Source organism: Pinus tabuliformis, chromosome 6, assembly GCF_031772625.1.
Source record: "Pinus tabuliformis cultivar Carrire ecotype Pingquan chromosome 6, CPIR1, whole genome shotgun sequence".
Taxonomy (NCBI): domain Eukaryota; kingdom Viridiplantae; phylum Streptophyta; class Pinopsida; order Pinales; family Pinaceae; genus Pinus; species Pinus tabuliformis.
Genome location: NC_142292.1, coordinates 2033935101 through 2033953108, shown reverse-complemented (window position 1 = coordinate 2033953108; position 18008 = coordinate 2033935101). Strand labels below are relative to the sequence as shown.

Here is an 18008-nt window from a genome sequence, read left to right as displayed (position 1 = left end):
AAGGACTGAAGAACAACTGGAGTTGAAGAGGACAACAAGTCACACATCAAGCTGGCTTATCTTCACTCCAAAACTCTATATAAGGATCTCATCCCATGGGATCTGGAGGGCGGAATTCAGTGCAAAGAATCGCTGTTGGTTTGCAGTTGAGAGTATTGGGTGATTGCTTGAGGGAGGTGAAGAAGAGATTTCTCTCCGTCGGGAAGGTGATGCTGGATTGGACCTCGCATGGTTGTATCACCGCCTGAACCTTACTTCCATATATTAATAAAGCATTTGAGGTTCTTCTATTCGCATGTGTTTCAATGATGAATTGTCTTACTTGCGTCTTTGATTTATGCTAATCCTTGAATCATTTATGCATGCATGCCTCTTGTAGTTTCCTTTTCTTGTCTTGTTTGCAGGTTCTCGTGTAGCTGGGCCCGTGAAAAGACTTGGAGTTGGGAGCAAGCGACAACCAAAGGAGATAGGATCGACCATTTGCGCAAGACATCGGTAAGTGGATCTATCTTTTTTATCTCTTGCATGTCATAAAGAAGAAACTTTAGATAGCTTTGCTTTCAGCTGTTGCTAAGGAACTGTCACCCTTAGAGTGGGTTAGGGTCATTCCGAGTTGGATACTTTCCCCCACAACACCTGTGCCTTCACAACCTTTAACTATTAACATTGTCTAATCATCTAGCCCCAAAGGAAATCAACAATCTGATGGGAAGAAAAAGGTACGTGGTAAGAAGAAAGATAAGGATGGGAATGGCAATTCGAGCAAATACATTAATAATGTTGGGGAGGGTAAAAAGGAGCCAAAAAAGAAAGTTAAGTTTCCTTGCAAATTGTGCAATGGAGACCATTTATCTCATCTTTTCCCGAAGAGTCAGGATGCTTAATGCTTGTTAGTGCAGCAGGGTTCTTCTAGCTCCCAAGCTATTCTGACTAACCCTTTTCCCCAAGGGAAGCAAATATTTGCTACTATGAGTGCTGATACTGGAATCCCCACAGGGGGCAACCAGGAAGGGGAAAATCCATTGACTGTATACATGATGAGTTCTCATGATGATGTTGCTACAACATCACATGATTATGGTGAACTAGAATTCTCTAAGGCTAAGGCCACTCCCGATGTTCCAGAACCACTCCATATTTAGAGGCCCACAGTTGAGCCTATACCTTGGATTCCTAAAGACTCTAGAAAACATTTGACGATCAACCCTAATTCCAATGTTTCCCAGAACTACTCCATTGTTGAAGATCCAGATTAAATTCCTTGTGTGATGTCTATGTTAGAGTTACTCCAGGCATGTCCATCAAAAAGGAGTGAGTTTCTCATTGCATCATGGCAAGAGATCCGAAAAACTCTCTTATTATTACATTTGACATGTCATATATTAAGAACAAACTCCCTCATTGGCTTTTCAAATTAAATCTACATACCAAAAGACCAATATATTTTGAACTATAGTTGATGAGGGAGCTTCCACATGTGTCATGTTGATTGCATGTTGGAAAGATATTGGATCTACTCAAGCTATTCCTTCACCTACTCTCTTGAATGCATTTGATGGTCATTCTCATAGGCTACATGGAATTTTTACAGCCTTTCCCATCTGTGTTGGGGGAAAGGTGCTCAATATCAAGATGGAAATAGCCTATGTGGATTTGGATTATAATCTTTTATTGGGAGGAAATTGCATTTATGAAATGGATTCCATTGTAGCATCATTATTTCACATCCTATGCTTTCCCCATGAAGGGATAATTATTATATTTGATCGGATGGATTATTTTCAGAAAGAATCCAACGCATCCATTGATTCTACCATTCCATTGTTGAAGAATTCCAAGTACTCTATTGAGAATTTATGACTCAGAGTGTATTCCTCATTAATGGATACTTTTGATCTTCCTTCTTCTATTACTCGAATAAATTCCATTTCATCATCCAAGGCCCCTTCTCGAAGAGAGTTCTTCCAAAATCATTATTTTTAATATACTTGGCCCTTACCCTCTTCCACAACCACATTAGAATAAGGGAAAGTGGGTGGAATGGCATACCCCATGTCTGCAACTAATATTGCTTACCAATTTATAGTTAAGACTGCAGATTTTGATCCTACTCCTCTTTCACTGGGGGATTTGGATGGAGATGTGACTCCTACTTGGACTCTTGACTCTACTTCTTCTATGGGCGGCCTTGACACTATTTTACCATCTAAGGAAGCAATCCTAGAAGCAATGGCGGGTATAGAAAGACCGTGGGATGATTTGCATCATCGGTCATATTTTATCCTAGAATTTCATGAAGTAGAATCATGTTTGTCTAGCCCTTTGTCAATTGGTGGTCTTCACACAATTTTAAACCCTTTCGCTCCAACAAATATTTCTGTCGAAGGTAACATATCTATCATTTCGAAAACAATTCGAGTGAACATCTCCAGGGATCCCAATATAATTGAGAATGTTTTCATTGGAGCCGAATGCTCCCCTGAAGAAATTAAAATTTATACCAATATTTCTAAATATTTTCGTGATGTGTGGGCTTGGTCTTATGAGGAAATGCATGGAATTGATCCATCAATAGTTTAGCAAGAGATAAAGAATTACGCGAATGTGAATCCTATAAGGAAAATACTTCGACCGGTAAACCCTAGGAAAGTAGCAGCTATCAAATTCAAGGTTGAGAAGTTGCTTAAGGTAGGGTTCATATGCCCCATTATGTTGATTGAGTGGGTATCAAATTCAATATTAGTTGATACAAAACAAGGCACGGTCCACGTATGCATAGAATTTACAGATTTAAATAAGGCTTATCCAAGTATAATTTCCCCACACCTTTAATTAATCAGATTATCAATGAATGTGCAGGAAATGAGATTTTATCCTTCATGGATGGTTTCTGGGGTTATAATAAAACTAGCATTTGCACCAGATGTTGCAAAGAAAACGCCGTAAGGCATAAAGTGCGGAAATCCATTATCCATGTAGTGTGTGCATTATTCAACAAGGTGGATCTCTTTAAATTTGTTGCAAACATTTATGTTATTGCATTGCTAATTTATTTAGAATCTACTACTACCTCCTCTTCTTGGAATATTAAATTTCTTATCACCCCATGATGACAATTCCTCTAATTATTGGAATCACAATTTTTTCCACTTTAGTGGGTTTACCGTCAACCTAAAGAAACATGAATTTGAGTCACTCAACTAAAAAGAAATTGCTAAATTGCTATTTATCATGTTTTGAGTAAAAACAATTAATAACTCATATTTACAACCCTTGAAATATTTACAACCTTTTAAGTCTTGTATTTATAACTCATATTTATAACCCTTTAAAATGAAACTAACTATCTATATTTTTATTAATAATAAAAAGAATCTTCTTTATAAAACTGATACTCACATGCTACTCCTATTGAAAAGAATCAATACTCTTTGATAAGCAAGGAAAGCATTATACTCGACCTCAAGGAACTCAGTGGGCAAAATTATCAATAACTAGTTAATATTGATTTGCATCAATTTCTTTTGGTCCAACCAACAATTAAAATCCATCCCCTGCCACTACAACAATAATACACCATATATCACCTTCCCATTAAAACTGAGAATGAGCTGCAAGTAACTGTGAGAACGCGGATGCCTCATAAGCATGGAGTTAAGTTTGATCCCTGAGCTTTGCTACAATCCTCAACTGTAGAAATATTGAAATTTTTAAGAAGACTTTGGCCATTTCATAAGCTGCTGAGTTGACAGCAGAGTTTGTCTGTTGCTGAGTCCCAATCATAGAGATGTCTATATGAGTTATGTCAATGTCTAAGTAGAGCTGTTGAATATGGAATGTCGGTGTAAGTCCTCATCTATGTCCAACTTATGTCAAAGCAAGGATGCTACATAGGAACAAAGAATTGGTTAATTGGTTGTGTTAAGTTCATGTGCTGGCCTAGCAACCTTGGAACAGGGCAAACAGGTTCATGCTCAAATAATCAAAGTGGGATTGAGTCAGATGTTTTTGTGAGAAGTGCCATAGTTGATATGTATGCTAAATGTGGGAACCTAGATGGGAACCTAGATGATGCACGGCTATCATTTGATAAAATTTACAAACCTGACACGGTCTTATGGACCACAATTATATCAGCATATGCTCAGCATGGACATGGCAGGGAGGCATTACTACTCTTTGAAGAAATGCAACAAGCAGGCTTGACTCCAAATCACGTTACATTTCTTGGTGTTCTGGCTGCATGTAGTCATACAGGCCTAGTGGACAAAGGCTGGCACTATTTCTTATCCATGAGTCAGCATCATGGTATTAGACCAAGAGTGGAGCACTATGTCTGCATGGTAGATATTCTTGGTCGTTCAAGGCACTTGGATGAAGCAGAGGACCTTATCAACTCCATCCCTTATGAGCCTGATGCTATTCTGTGGAAGGCCTTGCTTAGTGCTTGCAGAGTCCATGGAAACCTTGATATAGGTAGACGTGCAGCAGAACACCTTTTTGATTTGGAACCTCAAAATGCAGCTTCCTATGTCTTGCTGTCAAATATTTATGCTACTGCAGGCAAGTGGGATGATGTTGCAAAGGTGAGAAGAATGATGAAAGATAGGGAGGTAAAGAAAAATCCTGGATGTAGTTGGATTGAAATCAAGAATGTGGTGCACAAATTTATTGTAGGAGATAGATCACACCCACAGTCAGAGAGAATTTATGCAATGCTGGATCACTTGTCTAAGCGGATGAAGGAGGCAGGATATATGCCTGACATGTTGTCCGCCCTGAAAGCAGGGAAAAGTCTAGCTAAGGTTCAGCTAATGCGACACCTTCTGAAGCAAAGAACGATCCATTACCCAGCTTCTGGAGTGAGGATACCAATCCTCGACCTCTCCCTTGGCTTACAGGAGCGGAAACCTTGCTCATTTCTTGTCTCTGCAATAATCCTCGTCTGGCGGGTAATTGACTCCACGAGGGTTCATCATCTCATCTTCCTCTTGCGATTGCTCTCTTGGTTGAAAGTGGTTCTTCTCCCCTTTTTGCTATGAGTTATCTAGGTCTTATGAGACCCGTCTTGTTTTCTTGTTCACAGGTGAGTGAATGGTTCTCAATCACAGTTCGAAGGTGGTTTGAAATTATCTTCCCCTAAATAACCAAGTGCTTCCTTTCTTTTTCCAGGTTGACAAATGTTCCACCAAGTCTGCGGCTTATTTATTTTTTTGTTATTAATGCATGGACCCTATTTAATTTCTACGGAAGAGTTTCTCGGAGGAGGGTTTCAGATTTAGCTATGGCTACTTCAACGACGTTTAGGTAGTTTTAACTGCTCTAATTTCTTCTTAATAGTCTAGTCAAGGAGAATGATTACTACAGTTTCCTAGCTTTTTTAGTTTAGACAATGCGATTGATATTTTCATATTGTTTTTCAATTTTCTGGATGTAATGGAACTTAGTTCTTCTTCTGCTTATACCCATACCATGACTATAAGGATTTATTTTAAATTCAGTGTGTAATGAATGACGATTTTTCTTGTTATGTTGTTATTCTATATTTTCAGAATGTCTTTCAATTTTATGTATGTAATGGAACTTAGTTCTCCTTCTACTTATATCCATACCGTGATTTCTGTGTGTAATGGAACTTAGTTCTCCTTATGCTTATACCCATACCGTGACCATAAGGATTTATTTTAAATTCAGTGTGTAGTGAATGACGATTTTCTTGCTATGTTGTTATTCTATGTTAGTTATCTTGACAACCACCATGGATTTGGTTCCCTTAAACTTGCTATTTACAAGAATATGGTTTGTGATCTTTCCCGGGTAAGCAAGGGTCTGGCCTGCCTGAACTCGGTTTAACCCACAGGTATAATGTTCTACACTTTTCTTAAATGCACAGTCAGGGATTACTCTTACCGATGGCTCTTGACGGTTATCAAGTGTGAAACTGTGCAATGCCCTGTTTGGAAACAACATGAACATGGAGTATGGGATGTTAGCCACCCCATCTCAAAGCAATTCAACAATTCAAATGTTGAAGTGTTTCATGTTGCCCATTTTCTCAGAGCATGCTTTCTTTGCAACCGACAATTGAACCATTGGAAGGACATCTACATGTATAGGTTTGTTATAATGATCACAACATGGTTTTTATGTTAGAATTTTCTTTAATCTTTGAAATTCACCTTGAATTGATTATAATTTCCAATTCTCAAGAGCTAATCTCATTCTCTGTTTGCTGATTAATGCAGAGGTGACAAAGCATTCTGCAACGTGGAATGTCATTACAAACTGATTTTGATGGGTGAACAAATGAAAAAATTAATTGCTTCTCCACCATATTCATGGAGTGATACTTGTTACGGTAGAAATATTTTCTTAAGATTAGAGGCATGAGAACTGTCCATCTGTTATATTCTATGTATTGTTTGCATCAGAGAAGCTGTGAAAAAATGCAAGGCCACAGATGATATAAAAATATATCTTTGTTTTGCTCGGAGGGAAAGGGAAGGAATGGGATGGTGTGCCCTTTTTTGAACCATATCAATTTGGAATGAGCTTTCTTGTGGTAAAAAATGCATGGCCACAGATGATATAAAAATATATCTTTGTTTTGCTCAAATGGAAAGGGAAGGGATGGGAAGAGGGATGGGATGGCGTGCCCTTTTCTGAACCATATCAATTTGGAATGAGCTCTCTTGTGGTAAAATTTGTTCTATTTTGAAATTTGATAAGAAAACTAGAACTATTGATGCTTGACATATTCTCTGAGTTTTGTTTAAGTGAATCTTATTGGTTTTAAATACAACCCCTGTTGTACTTGTTTCAATGTGATTCAGATCCAATTCACAGGAAAGATTAAAAAACACGAAGTGTGACTGCAATGCAAAATTTGCACATTATGTAATACTCCTAAAAATTCATCTGAACGATGTTTCATAAACTCATAAAATCGGTCTTAACTATGACTGATAACTGATAAGCCAGGCAGGATAAGTTATTTATTGGGGAAAGGTCATATGTTCGATCCCACAAATAAATAAAGAATGGCTCCTCTTAACACGATATAAATTGAGTACCTTGTTCAGTTTAGTGACACCCCTGCAATTAGAGAAGAGAAATGGATGAAAGGGAAAACAAAATTTGGAGATAAGCCCCCTATTTGGGAACAAGCAGCTGCAGTGTTGTTGAGTCTTTTTGGTTTCTGGATTGATCCTTTTCTGCTCCTTTTCTGCTGCATCACAGAAACAAGAACACCCACCTCGGAAGTTATATAGCTTTCTTCAACTTTCATAGTTTGTGCATGTCCATTGAAGTTGGTATTCTGCAGTGTTGTTGAGTCTTTTTGGTTTCTGGATTGATCCTTTTCTGCTCCTTTTCTGCTGCATCACAAAAACAAGAACACCCACCTCGGAAGTTATATAGCTTTCTTCAACTTTCATAGTTTGTGCATGTCCATTGAAGTTGGCATTAGAAGTGCCGACTTGGCTCCTGATTCCAAATTCAAAATAGAATAGATTGAGCTTTCATATAACACAGAAACGTAACCATGAATTTGTGCAAATTACACTTATTTATGAAGAAACCATGAAAACTTAGTATTTTCATTCAAAACAACATTAAAAAACTATATAAGTGTGAATGCAATTGTTGAATTTTGATTAATATCATGTGCTACTACTTTAAATGTTAATGAAATAACCTTTCCTATGTAGAAGGCAGAGTGATTACTATCTACTCTTAGGGCTACCGCTTGTTGACTACCTGGCCCTGCTGCATTTTCGAATGTTATATCCCGTGCTAAGAAGCCATCAGCATTTACAGCTGCAATTGTGAAAACAAATAAATTAGCAATCCTCAACATCTAAAACAAGATTTAGTGGGATCGAGGAATATGGATTGATTGAATTTTCCTTTGATAAGAGTTCAAAACCAAAGAACAATGGTAATTGTAAGTATTAAATTCCGTCTTTGTTTAGAAATAGCATACACATATTTATCTAGTTATCAGAATAAACAGAGGATCTGATTTTAGCATATGCCCATTGAAATTTCTCAAACTTACAAACCCCAATGCATGTTGAAAGACATTACACCTATCATATGAAAGGGTTCCAAATATCTTATTCTTAAAATGTAAAACGATAATTAATTTTTTTGCTGCTTTAATAGGATGAAAGAAGTGCAGAATCTGCAAAAATAAATGTTATTGCTCTCTTCTTCTCAGCAACCTACAATCTGAAGAAAAGCATTATTGCTTCCCTTGCAAATGACGGATTGCATTCCAAGCACTGCTGGATTTTGATTGTTTCCTTCTCCTCTCATTTGTATTTTGTTGATGCTTTCTAGACCAGCATTCCTTTGCAAGGGAAAGGGAATTAATCTGGGTTGAACTCAAGTAGAAAATTTCTCTCTCATTAATTGGATGGTCATTTTCACAATTGATTGTCTCCAAAGAAGTCTTGTCAGCCAAATCTCTACCTTTCCTCAGGCTTTTAAGTTTAACCAGCATGCAGGCCCTCAGTGTTGTGGTTTGGCATTTTTATCCAGTAGTTCTTAGCAACATGGCAGAAAGGGCACACTTTATGTCCATGCAGAAGGAATTGGAAGCAATGGTAGTGGATTCCTTGGCCACAGAATTGAACAAGCGTTTAAAGCCCTTTGGGTTCTGCAAGAAGACCCATAAAAATCTGCAAATGTATCAAAGAGAATTGCTTCCTAGATCATACTTGTACAATAAGTGATCATAGTAGAAGGTCATTTGATTGTGAAACCGTTGTGGGATTCAATCCAAGTGACCTGAATGTAGAAATTAACAAACTCTACAAGCTTATTTAAATGTGAATATTTTATCATTTTCCATTCAATGATAAATTTTTTCAGAATGGCTAGTTAACCCTCAATAGGAGTTTCTTCAATGGAATTCACATTAACAATTGAAAAGTCAAAGTTGTCATCTCTATCATGGCCCATGTATTTGGTTGTCTCCTTCCAAATTTCAGGAATTGCCTCCCTCACATTATGAATACTTTCTAGGGAATAATCAGCTTCCTCAGATTTTACAGAGCTGCCCACCTTCCCAAACAACATACCAAATTAAGTAAGAAACCAATAAATATCAAGCCACCAAGAATGATAATCTAGACTTTCAAGTAATCTTTTTACTTCTCTCAGATTCAAAAGAAATTTGACTACGAACAGGAGTTTTCGAGTCCAATGGTCAAAACTATTAAAACAATTTTCACAATTTACAACACAGAACTCTCTTTCCCCCACTATTTTTCTGTAACGAATAAATTCCATCTTAAACCTTTCCCACTATGTCACAAAGAATTATAAAGTTTCCTGCAATTTGATAAAATTATGACATGCACTAGTAATTTCTGAGGGTCATTTGAGGGCTTACCAGAACTGTATTAAGGCCTGTTGCTTTTGCTCCTGCTATGTTTCGGACATTGTCATCAAAGAAGAGCTGCAGAAGAGTTCGAAGAAGGATCACTGTAAAAATATGTAAACAAATTAAAGACAAACGCTGGAAACTTACTGTTCTTGGTGGATCTGCATTTGCAATTGTGAGTGCATGCTTCATGGCTTCAATTGAGGGCTTGATAAAAACAGGAGAAGTATTGGGTTTGCATTCATCAGTTTGTTGATTAAAAGGATAAGCCATATTAAGGCTCTCAAAACATATGACATCCTCAAAACAGTCTTCCAAGCCTAGTCTTTTTAGGACTTTACATGCATGAGTCTTATCTGAATTTGTAAATATCTGCACATAAGATATCTCCAAACAATAGTTATGGTTGCATTCATTTCATTTTATTCTTAGAGAAATAATGCCAACTATTGTATTTTTCATGATCTCTTTCAACTATCCACAGGGGAAGCAACCTTATAGAATTGTGTTTGTGCTTGTAAGGCTTTAAATTCTATTGAAGTTGACCTAAAAATTGAATTTATGCAACTCATTACCAAATACTTACCAATTTCCTTTGAGGCATGCTCATCAAAACGCTTCTCAGTGCAGGGTCTGGTTCAATGACTTCATATGGCAAGTTCCCATGCACAAATCTAGAAATTATGAAAATTACACATGTATAAGATTTTCCTTTTGATAAAATGCCAATAAAGCATATGCACCTAGCCAGATAAATTTCAATTATCTCAGGGGAGAAATAGAGGTGAATCTCCTCACTAAGCCATGATGCTTAGTGATACAATTTAAGCATGAATGTCATGGAAAATTAAATACAAAAGCTGAAAAGCTATTTCTATTTTTCTGAAATAGGTCTCTCACAGCACTCTATATTGATTTTCTTTTTTGCTCATTGTAGGAAAGGAAAAATGTGACAGAAACAATCATTCACAGCACAAACAAAATAGAATTGCACCTGTGATATTCATCTGCATCAACCTCATAACCCAGTTTCTGCAACTTTAAACAACAGTTATTAGTCACAGTCAAACAGCCTAAATCCTCCAAGCAATGATACCTCTGTTCTGCTCTATGAAGTTGTCACATGGTGATGCTTAAAGGGGAGTGAATAAGAATTGATTTTTTCTTGCAGATTGAATATGGAAGGCGGGAAATCTTACTCTCAGCCCAGCCAGAGTGCTCCCATTGGTTTTATAAAATTCTGTACGGAGGCTGGAAATAATTTCTCTGCTGAATCCGAAAACTTGTGCAAGAAACTCTGGAACAACATTAATCAAATCCATGAAACAACACCCAGGGAGAAAAAACTAATTGAATTCTAATAGAGGAAGGAAAAAATAATCTGTATGTAAAACTTAATACGGGACATAATTCACAGCACACCATCAATATTCTTGCGGCAGGCTGTGGCAATGCCTGTACTGGAAGGATACAGAGTATCATCCAAATCTGTGACAAAAATAAAACAGAGCGTCAAAATAACTTTGGAATTTCTGGCAAAATATTCATGATAAATGCAATTAAAGATATGCGAAAAGTTCAAATTGAAACAGAATCCAGGATTTCTTCTAAATTCATGCCAAAAGTACCGAAGAGCAGACAATCGAATTGAGTTGTTGATTGTTCCATCATATTCATATCACAGAATTCGCAATTACAGAGGCAATGGATATTTGCACTGAGCCTACGAAAACCACATTGAATATGCAAAGAAGTTATAGATATATATATAGAGAGAATTCAAGTTGCAGGCATGGTTGGTCGGAGGCTACGCGGTGAAGGAATCGACGTGGAATCCTGCAACTAGATTCATGTGAAATGAAGGTGTCACACTGAAATACAAACGCATTTACCATTTGGAGATTTTCAGTAGGATTGTGTACAGGGTTTTGTTCTTCAAGCAGCATTAGAAGCTTCTCTATTTCGTTCCTTTTAGCCACTGGAACGCCGAAAACACCCCTGTTCAGGCCTTGCATTGACATTCACAAAACCCAAACGGGCAATCAGCAATTTACTTTCAGAAAAGGCTTAAATCCTTCAGCTCCGAATTACTGTTATCATCCAAAATGCAATAAGGACCCCAAATTCAATAACAGAAAGCATAACATACCCATGTAAGAATAAGCTAACCTTGTAAGGAATTTTTTAGGGCTATTTTTAGTTGATCAGTGCTCCCAACCTCTGGAGTCTCCCTGGAAAGCTCTGTTCCTGCACTCGCATTCAGAGACCTGATCTGCTGCACATCGCATCTGATGGCGCCGCCTTTGATGGCATGATCCAGCAGCCTATGATCCAGTGGAATAATTACCCAGAGGAAAAATACGAAGACCGGCAAGAACAGGGAGCCTGAAACCAAATCCAGAGCGATGAAACCAAATCCAGAGCGATGAAACCAAATCCAGAGCGAGGGCAAGCGTTTGATCTGAGGTACAAACCCTGCTGCCCGGATGAAACTATTCGATGAAACGCCCAAACCGTTTGGGCAACCCCGATCAACGGCTGAAATGGTTGCAATCGTCTAACATATAATCCTGTGGCTTAGAAGATGACAGGTAGGCAGAGAGGGAAGTTGGTATTTTCATTCAAAACAACATTAAAAAACTATATAAGTGTGAATGCAATTGTTGAATTTTGATTAATATCATGTGCTACTACTTTAAATGTTAATGAAATAACCTTTCCTATGTAGAAGGCAGAGTGATTACTATCTACTCTTAGGGCTACCGCTTGTTGACTACCTGGCCCTGCTGCATTTTCGAATGTTATATCCCGTGCTAAGAAGCCATCAGCATTTACAGCTGCAATTGTGAAAACAAATAAATTAGCAATCCTCAACATCTAAAACAAGATTTAGTGGGATCGAGGAATATGGATTGATTGAATTTTCCTTTGATAAGAGTTCAAAACCAAAGAACGATGGTAATTGTAAGTATTAAATTCTGTCTTTGTTTAGAAATAGCATACACATATTTATCTAGTTATCAGAATAAACAGAGGATCCGATTTTAGCATATGCCCATTGAAATTTCTCAAACTTACAAACCCCAATGCATGTTGAAAGACATTACACCTATCATATGAAAGGGTTCCAAATATCTTATTCTTAAAATGTAAAACGATAATTAATTTTTTTGCTGCTTTAATAGGATGAAAGAAGTGCAGAATCTGCAAAAATAAATGTTATTGCTCTCTTCTTCTCAGCAACCTACAATCTGAAGAAAAGCATTATTGCTTCCCTTGCAAATGACGGATTGCATTCCAAGCACTGCTGGATTTTGATTGTTTCCTTCTCCTCTCATTTGTATTTTGTTGATGCTTTCTAGATCAGCATTCCTTTGCAAGGGAAAGGGAATTAATCTGGGTTGAACTCAAGTAGAAAATTTCTCTCTCATTAATTGGATGGTCATTTTCACAATTGATTGTCTCCAAAGAAGTCTTGTCAGCCAAATCTCTACCTTTCCTCAGGCTTTTAAGTTTAACCAGCATGCAGGCCCTCAGTGTTGTGGTTTGGCATTTTTATCCAGTAGTTCTTAGCAACATGGCAGAAAGGGCACACTTTATGTCCATGCAGAAGGAATTGGAAGCAATGGTAGTGGATTCCTTGGCCACAGAATTGAACAAGCGTTTAAAGCCCTTTGGGTTCTGCAAGAAGACCCATAAAAATCTGCAAATGTATCAAAGAGAATTGCTTCCTAGATCATACTTGTACAATAAGTGATCATAGTAGAAGGTCATTTGATTGTGAAACCGTTGTGGGATTCAATCCAAGTGACCTGAATGTAGAAATTAACAAACTCTACAAGCTTATTTAAATGTGAATATTTTATCATTTTCCATTCAATGATAAATTTTTTCAGAATGGCTAGTTAACCCTCAATAGGAGTTTCTTCAATGGAATTCACATTAACAATTGAAAAGTCAAAGTTGTCATCTCTATCATGGCCCATGTATTTGGTTGTCTCCTTCCAAATTTCAGGAATTGCCTCCCTCACATTATGAATACTTTCTAGGGAATAATCAGCTTCCTCAGATTTTACAGAGCTGCCCACCTTCCCAAACAACATACCAAATTAAGTAAGAAACCAATAAATATCAAGCCACCAAGAATGATAATCTAGACTTTCAAGTAATCTTTTTACTTCTCTCAGATTCAAAAGAAATTTGACTACGAACAGGAGTTTTCGAGTCCAATGGTCAAAACTATTAAAACAATTTTCACAATTTACAACACAGAACTCTCTTTCCCCCACTATTTTTCTGTAACGAATAAATTCCATCTTAAACCTTTCCCACTATGTCACAAAGAATTATAAAGTTTCCTGCAATTTGATAAAATTATGACATGCACTAGTAATTTCTGAGGGTCATTTGAGGGCTTACCAGAACTGTATTAAGGCCTGTTGCTTTTGCTCCTGCTATGTTTCGGACATTGTCATCAAAGAAGAGCTGCAGAAGAGTTCGAAGAAGGATCACTGTAAAAATATGTAAACAAATTAAAGACAAACGCTGGAAACTTACTATTCTTGGTGGATCTGCATTTGCAATTGTGAGTGCACGCTTCATGGCTTCAATTGAGGGCTTGATAAAAACAGGAGAAGTATTGGGTTTGCATTCATCAGTTTGTTGATTAAAAGGATAAGCCATATTAAGGCTCTCAAAACATATGACATCCTCAAAACAGTCTTCCAAGCCTAGTCTTTTTAGGACTTTACATGCATGAGTCTTATCTGAATTTGTAAATATCTGCACATAAGATATCTCCAAACAATAGTTATGGTTGCATTCATTTCATTTTATTCTTAGAGAAATAATGCCAACTATTGTATTTTTCATGATCTCTTTCAACTATCCACAGGGGAAGCAACCTTATAGAATTGTGTTTGTGCTTGTAAGGCTTTAAATTCTATTGAAGTTGACCTAAAAATTGAATTTATGCAACTCATTACCAAATACTTACCAATTTCCTTTGAGGCATGCTCATCAAAACGCTTCTCAGTGCAGGGTCTGGTTCAATGACTTCATATGGCAAGTTCCCATGCACAAATCTAGAAATTATGAAAATTACACATGTATAAGATTTTCCTTTTGATAAAATGCCAATAAAGCATATGCACCTAGCCAGATAAATTTCAATTATCTCAGGGGAGAAATAGAGGTGAATCTCCTCACTAAGCCATGATGCTTAGTGATACAATTTAAGCATGAATGTCATGGAAAATTAAATACAAAAGCTGAAAAGCTATTTCTATTTTTCTGAAATAGGTCTCTCACAGCACTCTATATTGATTTTCTTTTTTGCTCATTGTAGGAAAGGAAAAATGTGACAGAAACAATCATTCACAGCACAAACAAAATAGAATTGCACCTGTGATATTCATCTGCATCAACCTCATAACCCAGTTTCTGCAACTTTAAACAACAGTTATTAGTCACAGTCAAACAGCCTAAATCCTCCAAGCAATGATACCTCTGTTCTGCTCTATGAAGTTGTCACATGGTGATGCTTAAAGGGGAGTGAATAAGAATTGATTTTTTCTTGCAGATTGAATATGGAAGGCGGGAAATCTTACTCTCAGCCCAGCCAGAGTGCTCCCATTGGTTTTATAAAATTCTGTACGGAGGCTGGAAACAATTTCTCTGCTGAATCCGAAAACTTGTGCAAGAAACTCTGGAACAACATTAATCAAATCCATGAAACAACACCCAGGGAGAAAAAACTAATTGAATTCTAATAGAGGAAGGAAAAAATAATCTGTATGTAAAACTTAATACGGGACATAATTCACAGCACACCATCAATATTCTTGCGGCAGGCTGTGGCAATGCCTGTACTGGAAGGATACAGAGTATCATCCAAATCTGTGACAAAAATAAAACAGAGCGTCAAAATAACTTTGGAATTTCTGGCAAAATATTCATGATAAATGCAATTAAAGATATGCGAAAAGTTCAAATTGAAACAGAATCCAGGATTTCTTCTGAATTCATGCCAAAAGTACCGAAGAGCAGACAATCGAATTGAGTTGTTGATTGTTCCATCATATTCATATCACAGAATTCGCAATTACAGAGGCAATGGATATTTGCACTGAGCCTACGAAAACCACATTGAATATGCAAAGAAGTTATAGATATATATATATAGAGAGAATTCAAGTTGCAGGCATGGTTGGTCGGAGGCTACGCGGTGAAGGAATCGACGTGGAATCCTGCAACTAGATTCATGTGAAATGAAGGTGTCACACTGAAATACAAACGCATTTACCATTTGGAGATTTTCAGTAGGATTGTGTACAGGGTTTTGTTCTTCAAGCAGCATTAGAAGCTTCTCTATTTCGTTCCTTTTAGCCACTGGAACGCCGAAAACACCCCTGTTCAGGCCTTGCATTGACATTCACAAAACCCAAACGGGCAATCAGCAATTTACTTTCAGAAAAGGCTTAAATCCTTCAGCTCTGAATTACTGTTATCATCCAAAATGCAATAAGGACCCCAAATTCAATAACAGAAAGCATAACATACCCATGTAAGAATAAGCTAACCTTGTAAGGAATTTTTTAGGGCTATTTTTAGTTGATCAGTGCTCCCAACCTCTGGAGTCTCCCTGGAAAGCTCTGTTCCTGCACTCGCATTCAGAGACCTGATCTGCTGCACATCGCATCTGATGGCGCCGCCTTTGATGGCATGATCCAGCAGCCTATGATCCAGTGGAATAATTACCCAGAGGAAAAATACGAAGACCGGCAAGAACAGGGAGCCTGAAACCAAATCCAGAGCGATGAAACCAAATCCAGAGCGAGGGCAAGCGTTTGATCTAAGGTACAAACCCTGCTGCCCGGATGAAACTATTCGATGAAACGCCCAAACCGTTTGGGCAACCCTGATCAACGGCTGAAATGGTTGCAATCGTCTAACATATAATCCTGTGGCTTAGAAGATGACAGGTAGGCAGAGAGGGAAGTTGATCTCAGAGGGAAACGCCTTACGGCGTAATTATTATCCATCATAAAGATCAGAATAAGACAACTTTTATCTACCCCGGTGGTACCTTTGCATACAAAAAGATTCCTTTTGTTCCTAAAAATGGCGAGACAACTTTTCAGCGGGCGATGTCCTATTCTTTCCATGATATCAAAGATATCGTATTAGCTTCTTTGGATGACCCAGTTGCTCATTCATGAAATAGAATTGATCATCCTCATCATCTTCGATTGATTTTTTAACGATGTTGTCATTATAAAATTTGGTTGAATCCGAATAAATGTGTTTTCGCTATCACGTCCAATCGATTATTGGGATTCATAGTATCTAATGAAGGGATTCACATAGATCCTTTCAAGGTTGGGGAAATAGTTCCATTTCATCCCCTGTCTACCATCCTTCAATTTAAAAGTCTCCAAGGAAAAGCTAATTTCTTGAGGAGATTTATCGTCAATTATGCTAAGATCACAAAGGGATTTATGAGATTGTTGAAAAAAGGAGTTCCATTTCTATGGGGTGATTTAGCTCAGAAATCATTTGATGCTTTGAAAAATGCATTGACCTCTGCTCCTTTACTGAGTCCACCCGATTATAGCATGTATTTCCTCTTAGATCTCATTGTGGCAGAATCAACTGTCAGTATGGTTCTGGTTCAGGAAGACGATGCTCTCCATGAGCACGTGCTTTATTATCTAATTCGATGCTTGGTAGGTCCTGAATTATGATACTCTCCTGTAGAGAAATTAGCTTTGGCAGCTATTCATGGTGTCTAGTGACTTAGACACCATATTCTGCTTAGAAAAAATTTTGTCTTAGTAGTTTTCAACCCCTTTCACTTTGTTCTTAGTAGGCGAGTGATTGAGGGAAAATATAACATATGGATTTTTATTTTACAATAATTCGATCTTGAGTTCTTGTTAGCAAAATCTAAGAAATTTGTAGTATTTATGGAATTAATCTCTAAGCTGCCTTGGGAAGAAGAAATCGTTTATGAGAAATCATTCCTTGATGAACATCTTTTCCTTATTTCTTCACAAGGTCCTTGGTATGGAGATATTATAATATATCTTCAAACTTTGAAGTTTCCTCTCACTTTTCCAAAGGATGAGAGAAGAAAATTGCGTCACTTAGCTAAATTTTTTGTTATTATCGGTGAAACTTTATATCATTGTGGGGTTGACTCAATCCTTAGACACTGCTTAACCTTAGAAGAAGTTGAGTCAGTGTTGAGTGATTCCCATAGTGGAGCTTGTGGTGGTCATCTATCTAGGCTTTCTACAACCCAAGTAATCTTGCATGCAGGTTATTTTTGGCCTTTGATTTTCAAAGGTTGTGTTGAAGTGGTCAAAAAATGCCATCCTTGTCAGGTTTATACATAGAAAATGCATGCTCATCAAGCTCCACTCTTTCCTATTATTACCGTCAGTCCTTTCAAAAAGTGGGGCATTGATTTAACAACTTGTAACCCACATTCGGAAAAGGGTCATAAGTATATTATTGTAGCAGTGGACTACTTTACTAAGTGGGTCAAAGCTATGCCCACTTTTGCGAATTATGGTGAAACAATAGCCATGTTTCTATTCAACCAAGTCATTTC

General features: G+C 37.4%; 3 protein-coding genes across 25 annotated transcripts; 1 reads left to right on the top strand and 2 right to left on the bottom strand.

The window, feature by feature from the left end:
* Window positions 1-2902: 2902 nt before the first annotated feature.
* LOC149267417 (pentatricopeptide repeat-containing protein At4g02750-like) lies at window positions 2903-5886 on the top strand. Of its 3 annotated transcripts, none has more exons than XM_089432594.1 (2): window positions 2903-4952; window positions 5173-5886. In XM_089432594.1, exons 1-2 carry the CDS (start codon window positions 3870-3872, stop codon window positions 5221-5223), a joined length of 1134 nt encoding a protein of 377 aa, XP_089288720.1. In that variant the 5' UTR covers window positions 2903-3869; the 3' UTR covers window positions 5224-5886. The 3 variants fall into 3 exon arrangements, with proteins under 3 accessions (XP_089288720.1, XP_089288715.1, XP_089288711.1); XM_089432589.1 differs by having other exon boundaries at window positions 5087-5886; XM_089432585.1 differs by having other exon boundaries at window positions 2903-5086.
* Window positions 5887-6869: 983 nt separating this feature from the next.
* LOC149267416 (uncharacterized protein C24B11.05-like) lies at window positions 6870-11988 on the bottom strand. Of its 13 annotated transcripts, none has more exons than XR_016260872.1 (11): window positions 11561-11981; window positions 11284-11399; window positions 11020-11114; window positions 10814-10879; window positions 10591-10688; window positions 10386-10429; window positions 9978-10065; window positions 9539-9763; window positions 9401-9466; window positions 7697-7818; window positions 6870-7485 (listed from the first exon to the last, which is right to left on the bottom strand). XR_016260872.1 is itself a non-coding variant. In XM_089432618.1 (10 exons), exons 3-10 carry the CDS (start codon window positions 11066-11068, stop codon window positions 8887-8889), a joined length of 819 nt encoding a protein of 272 aa, XP_089288744.1. In that variant the 5' UTR covers window positions 11069-11114; window positions 11284-11399; window positions 11541-11986; the 3' UTR covers window positions 7760-8886. The 13 variants fall into 13 exon arrangements, 6 of the variants coding, with proteins under 6 accessions (XP_089288744.1, XP_089288749.1, XP_089288731.1 ...); XR_016260881.1 differs by having other exon boundaries at window positions 6870-7376; XR_016260876.1 differs by having other exon boundaries at window positions 6870-7373.
* Window positions 11989-12033: 45 nt separating this feature from the next.
* On the bottom strand, window positions 12034-16274 carry LOC149267415 (uncharacterized protein C24B11.05-like). 9 transcript variants are annotated; one of them, XM_089432569.1, is made up of 10 exons: window positions 15973-16267; window positions 15696-15811; window positions 15430-15524; window positions 15224-15289; window positions 15001-15098; window positions 14796-14839; window positions 14388-14475; window positions 13949-14173; window positions 13811-13876; window positions 12034-12228 (listed from the first exon to the last, which is right to left on the bottom strand). In XM_089432569.1, the coding sequence occupies exons 3-10, from the start codon at window positions 15476-15478 to the stop codon at window positions 12223-12225; spliced, it is 642 nt and encodes a 213-aa protein (XP_089288695.1). In that variant the 5' UTR covers window positions 15479-15524; window positions 15696-15811; window positions 15973-16267; the 3' UTR covers window positions 12034-12222. The 9 variants fall into 9 exon arrangements, with proteins under 9 accessions (XP_089288695.1, XP_089288687.1, XP_089288666.1 ...); XM_089432561.1 differs by lacking the exon at window positions 12034-12228 and adding an exon at window positions 12595-13479 and having other exon boundaries at window positions 13949-14008; window positions 15973-16274; XM_089432540.1 differs by lacking the exon at window positions 12034-12228 and adding an exon at window positions 12595-13479 and having other exon boundaries at window positions 15953-16271.
* Window positions 16275-18008: the final 1734 nt, after the last annotated feature.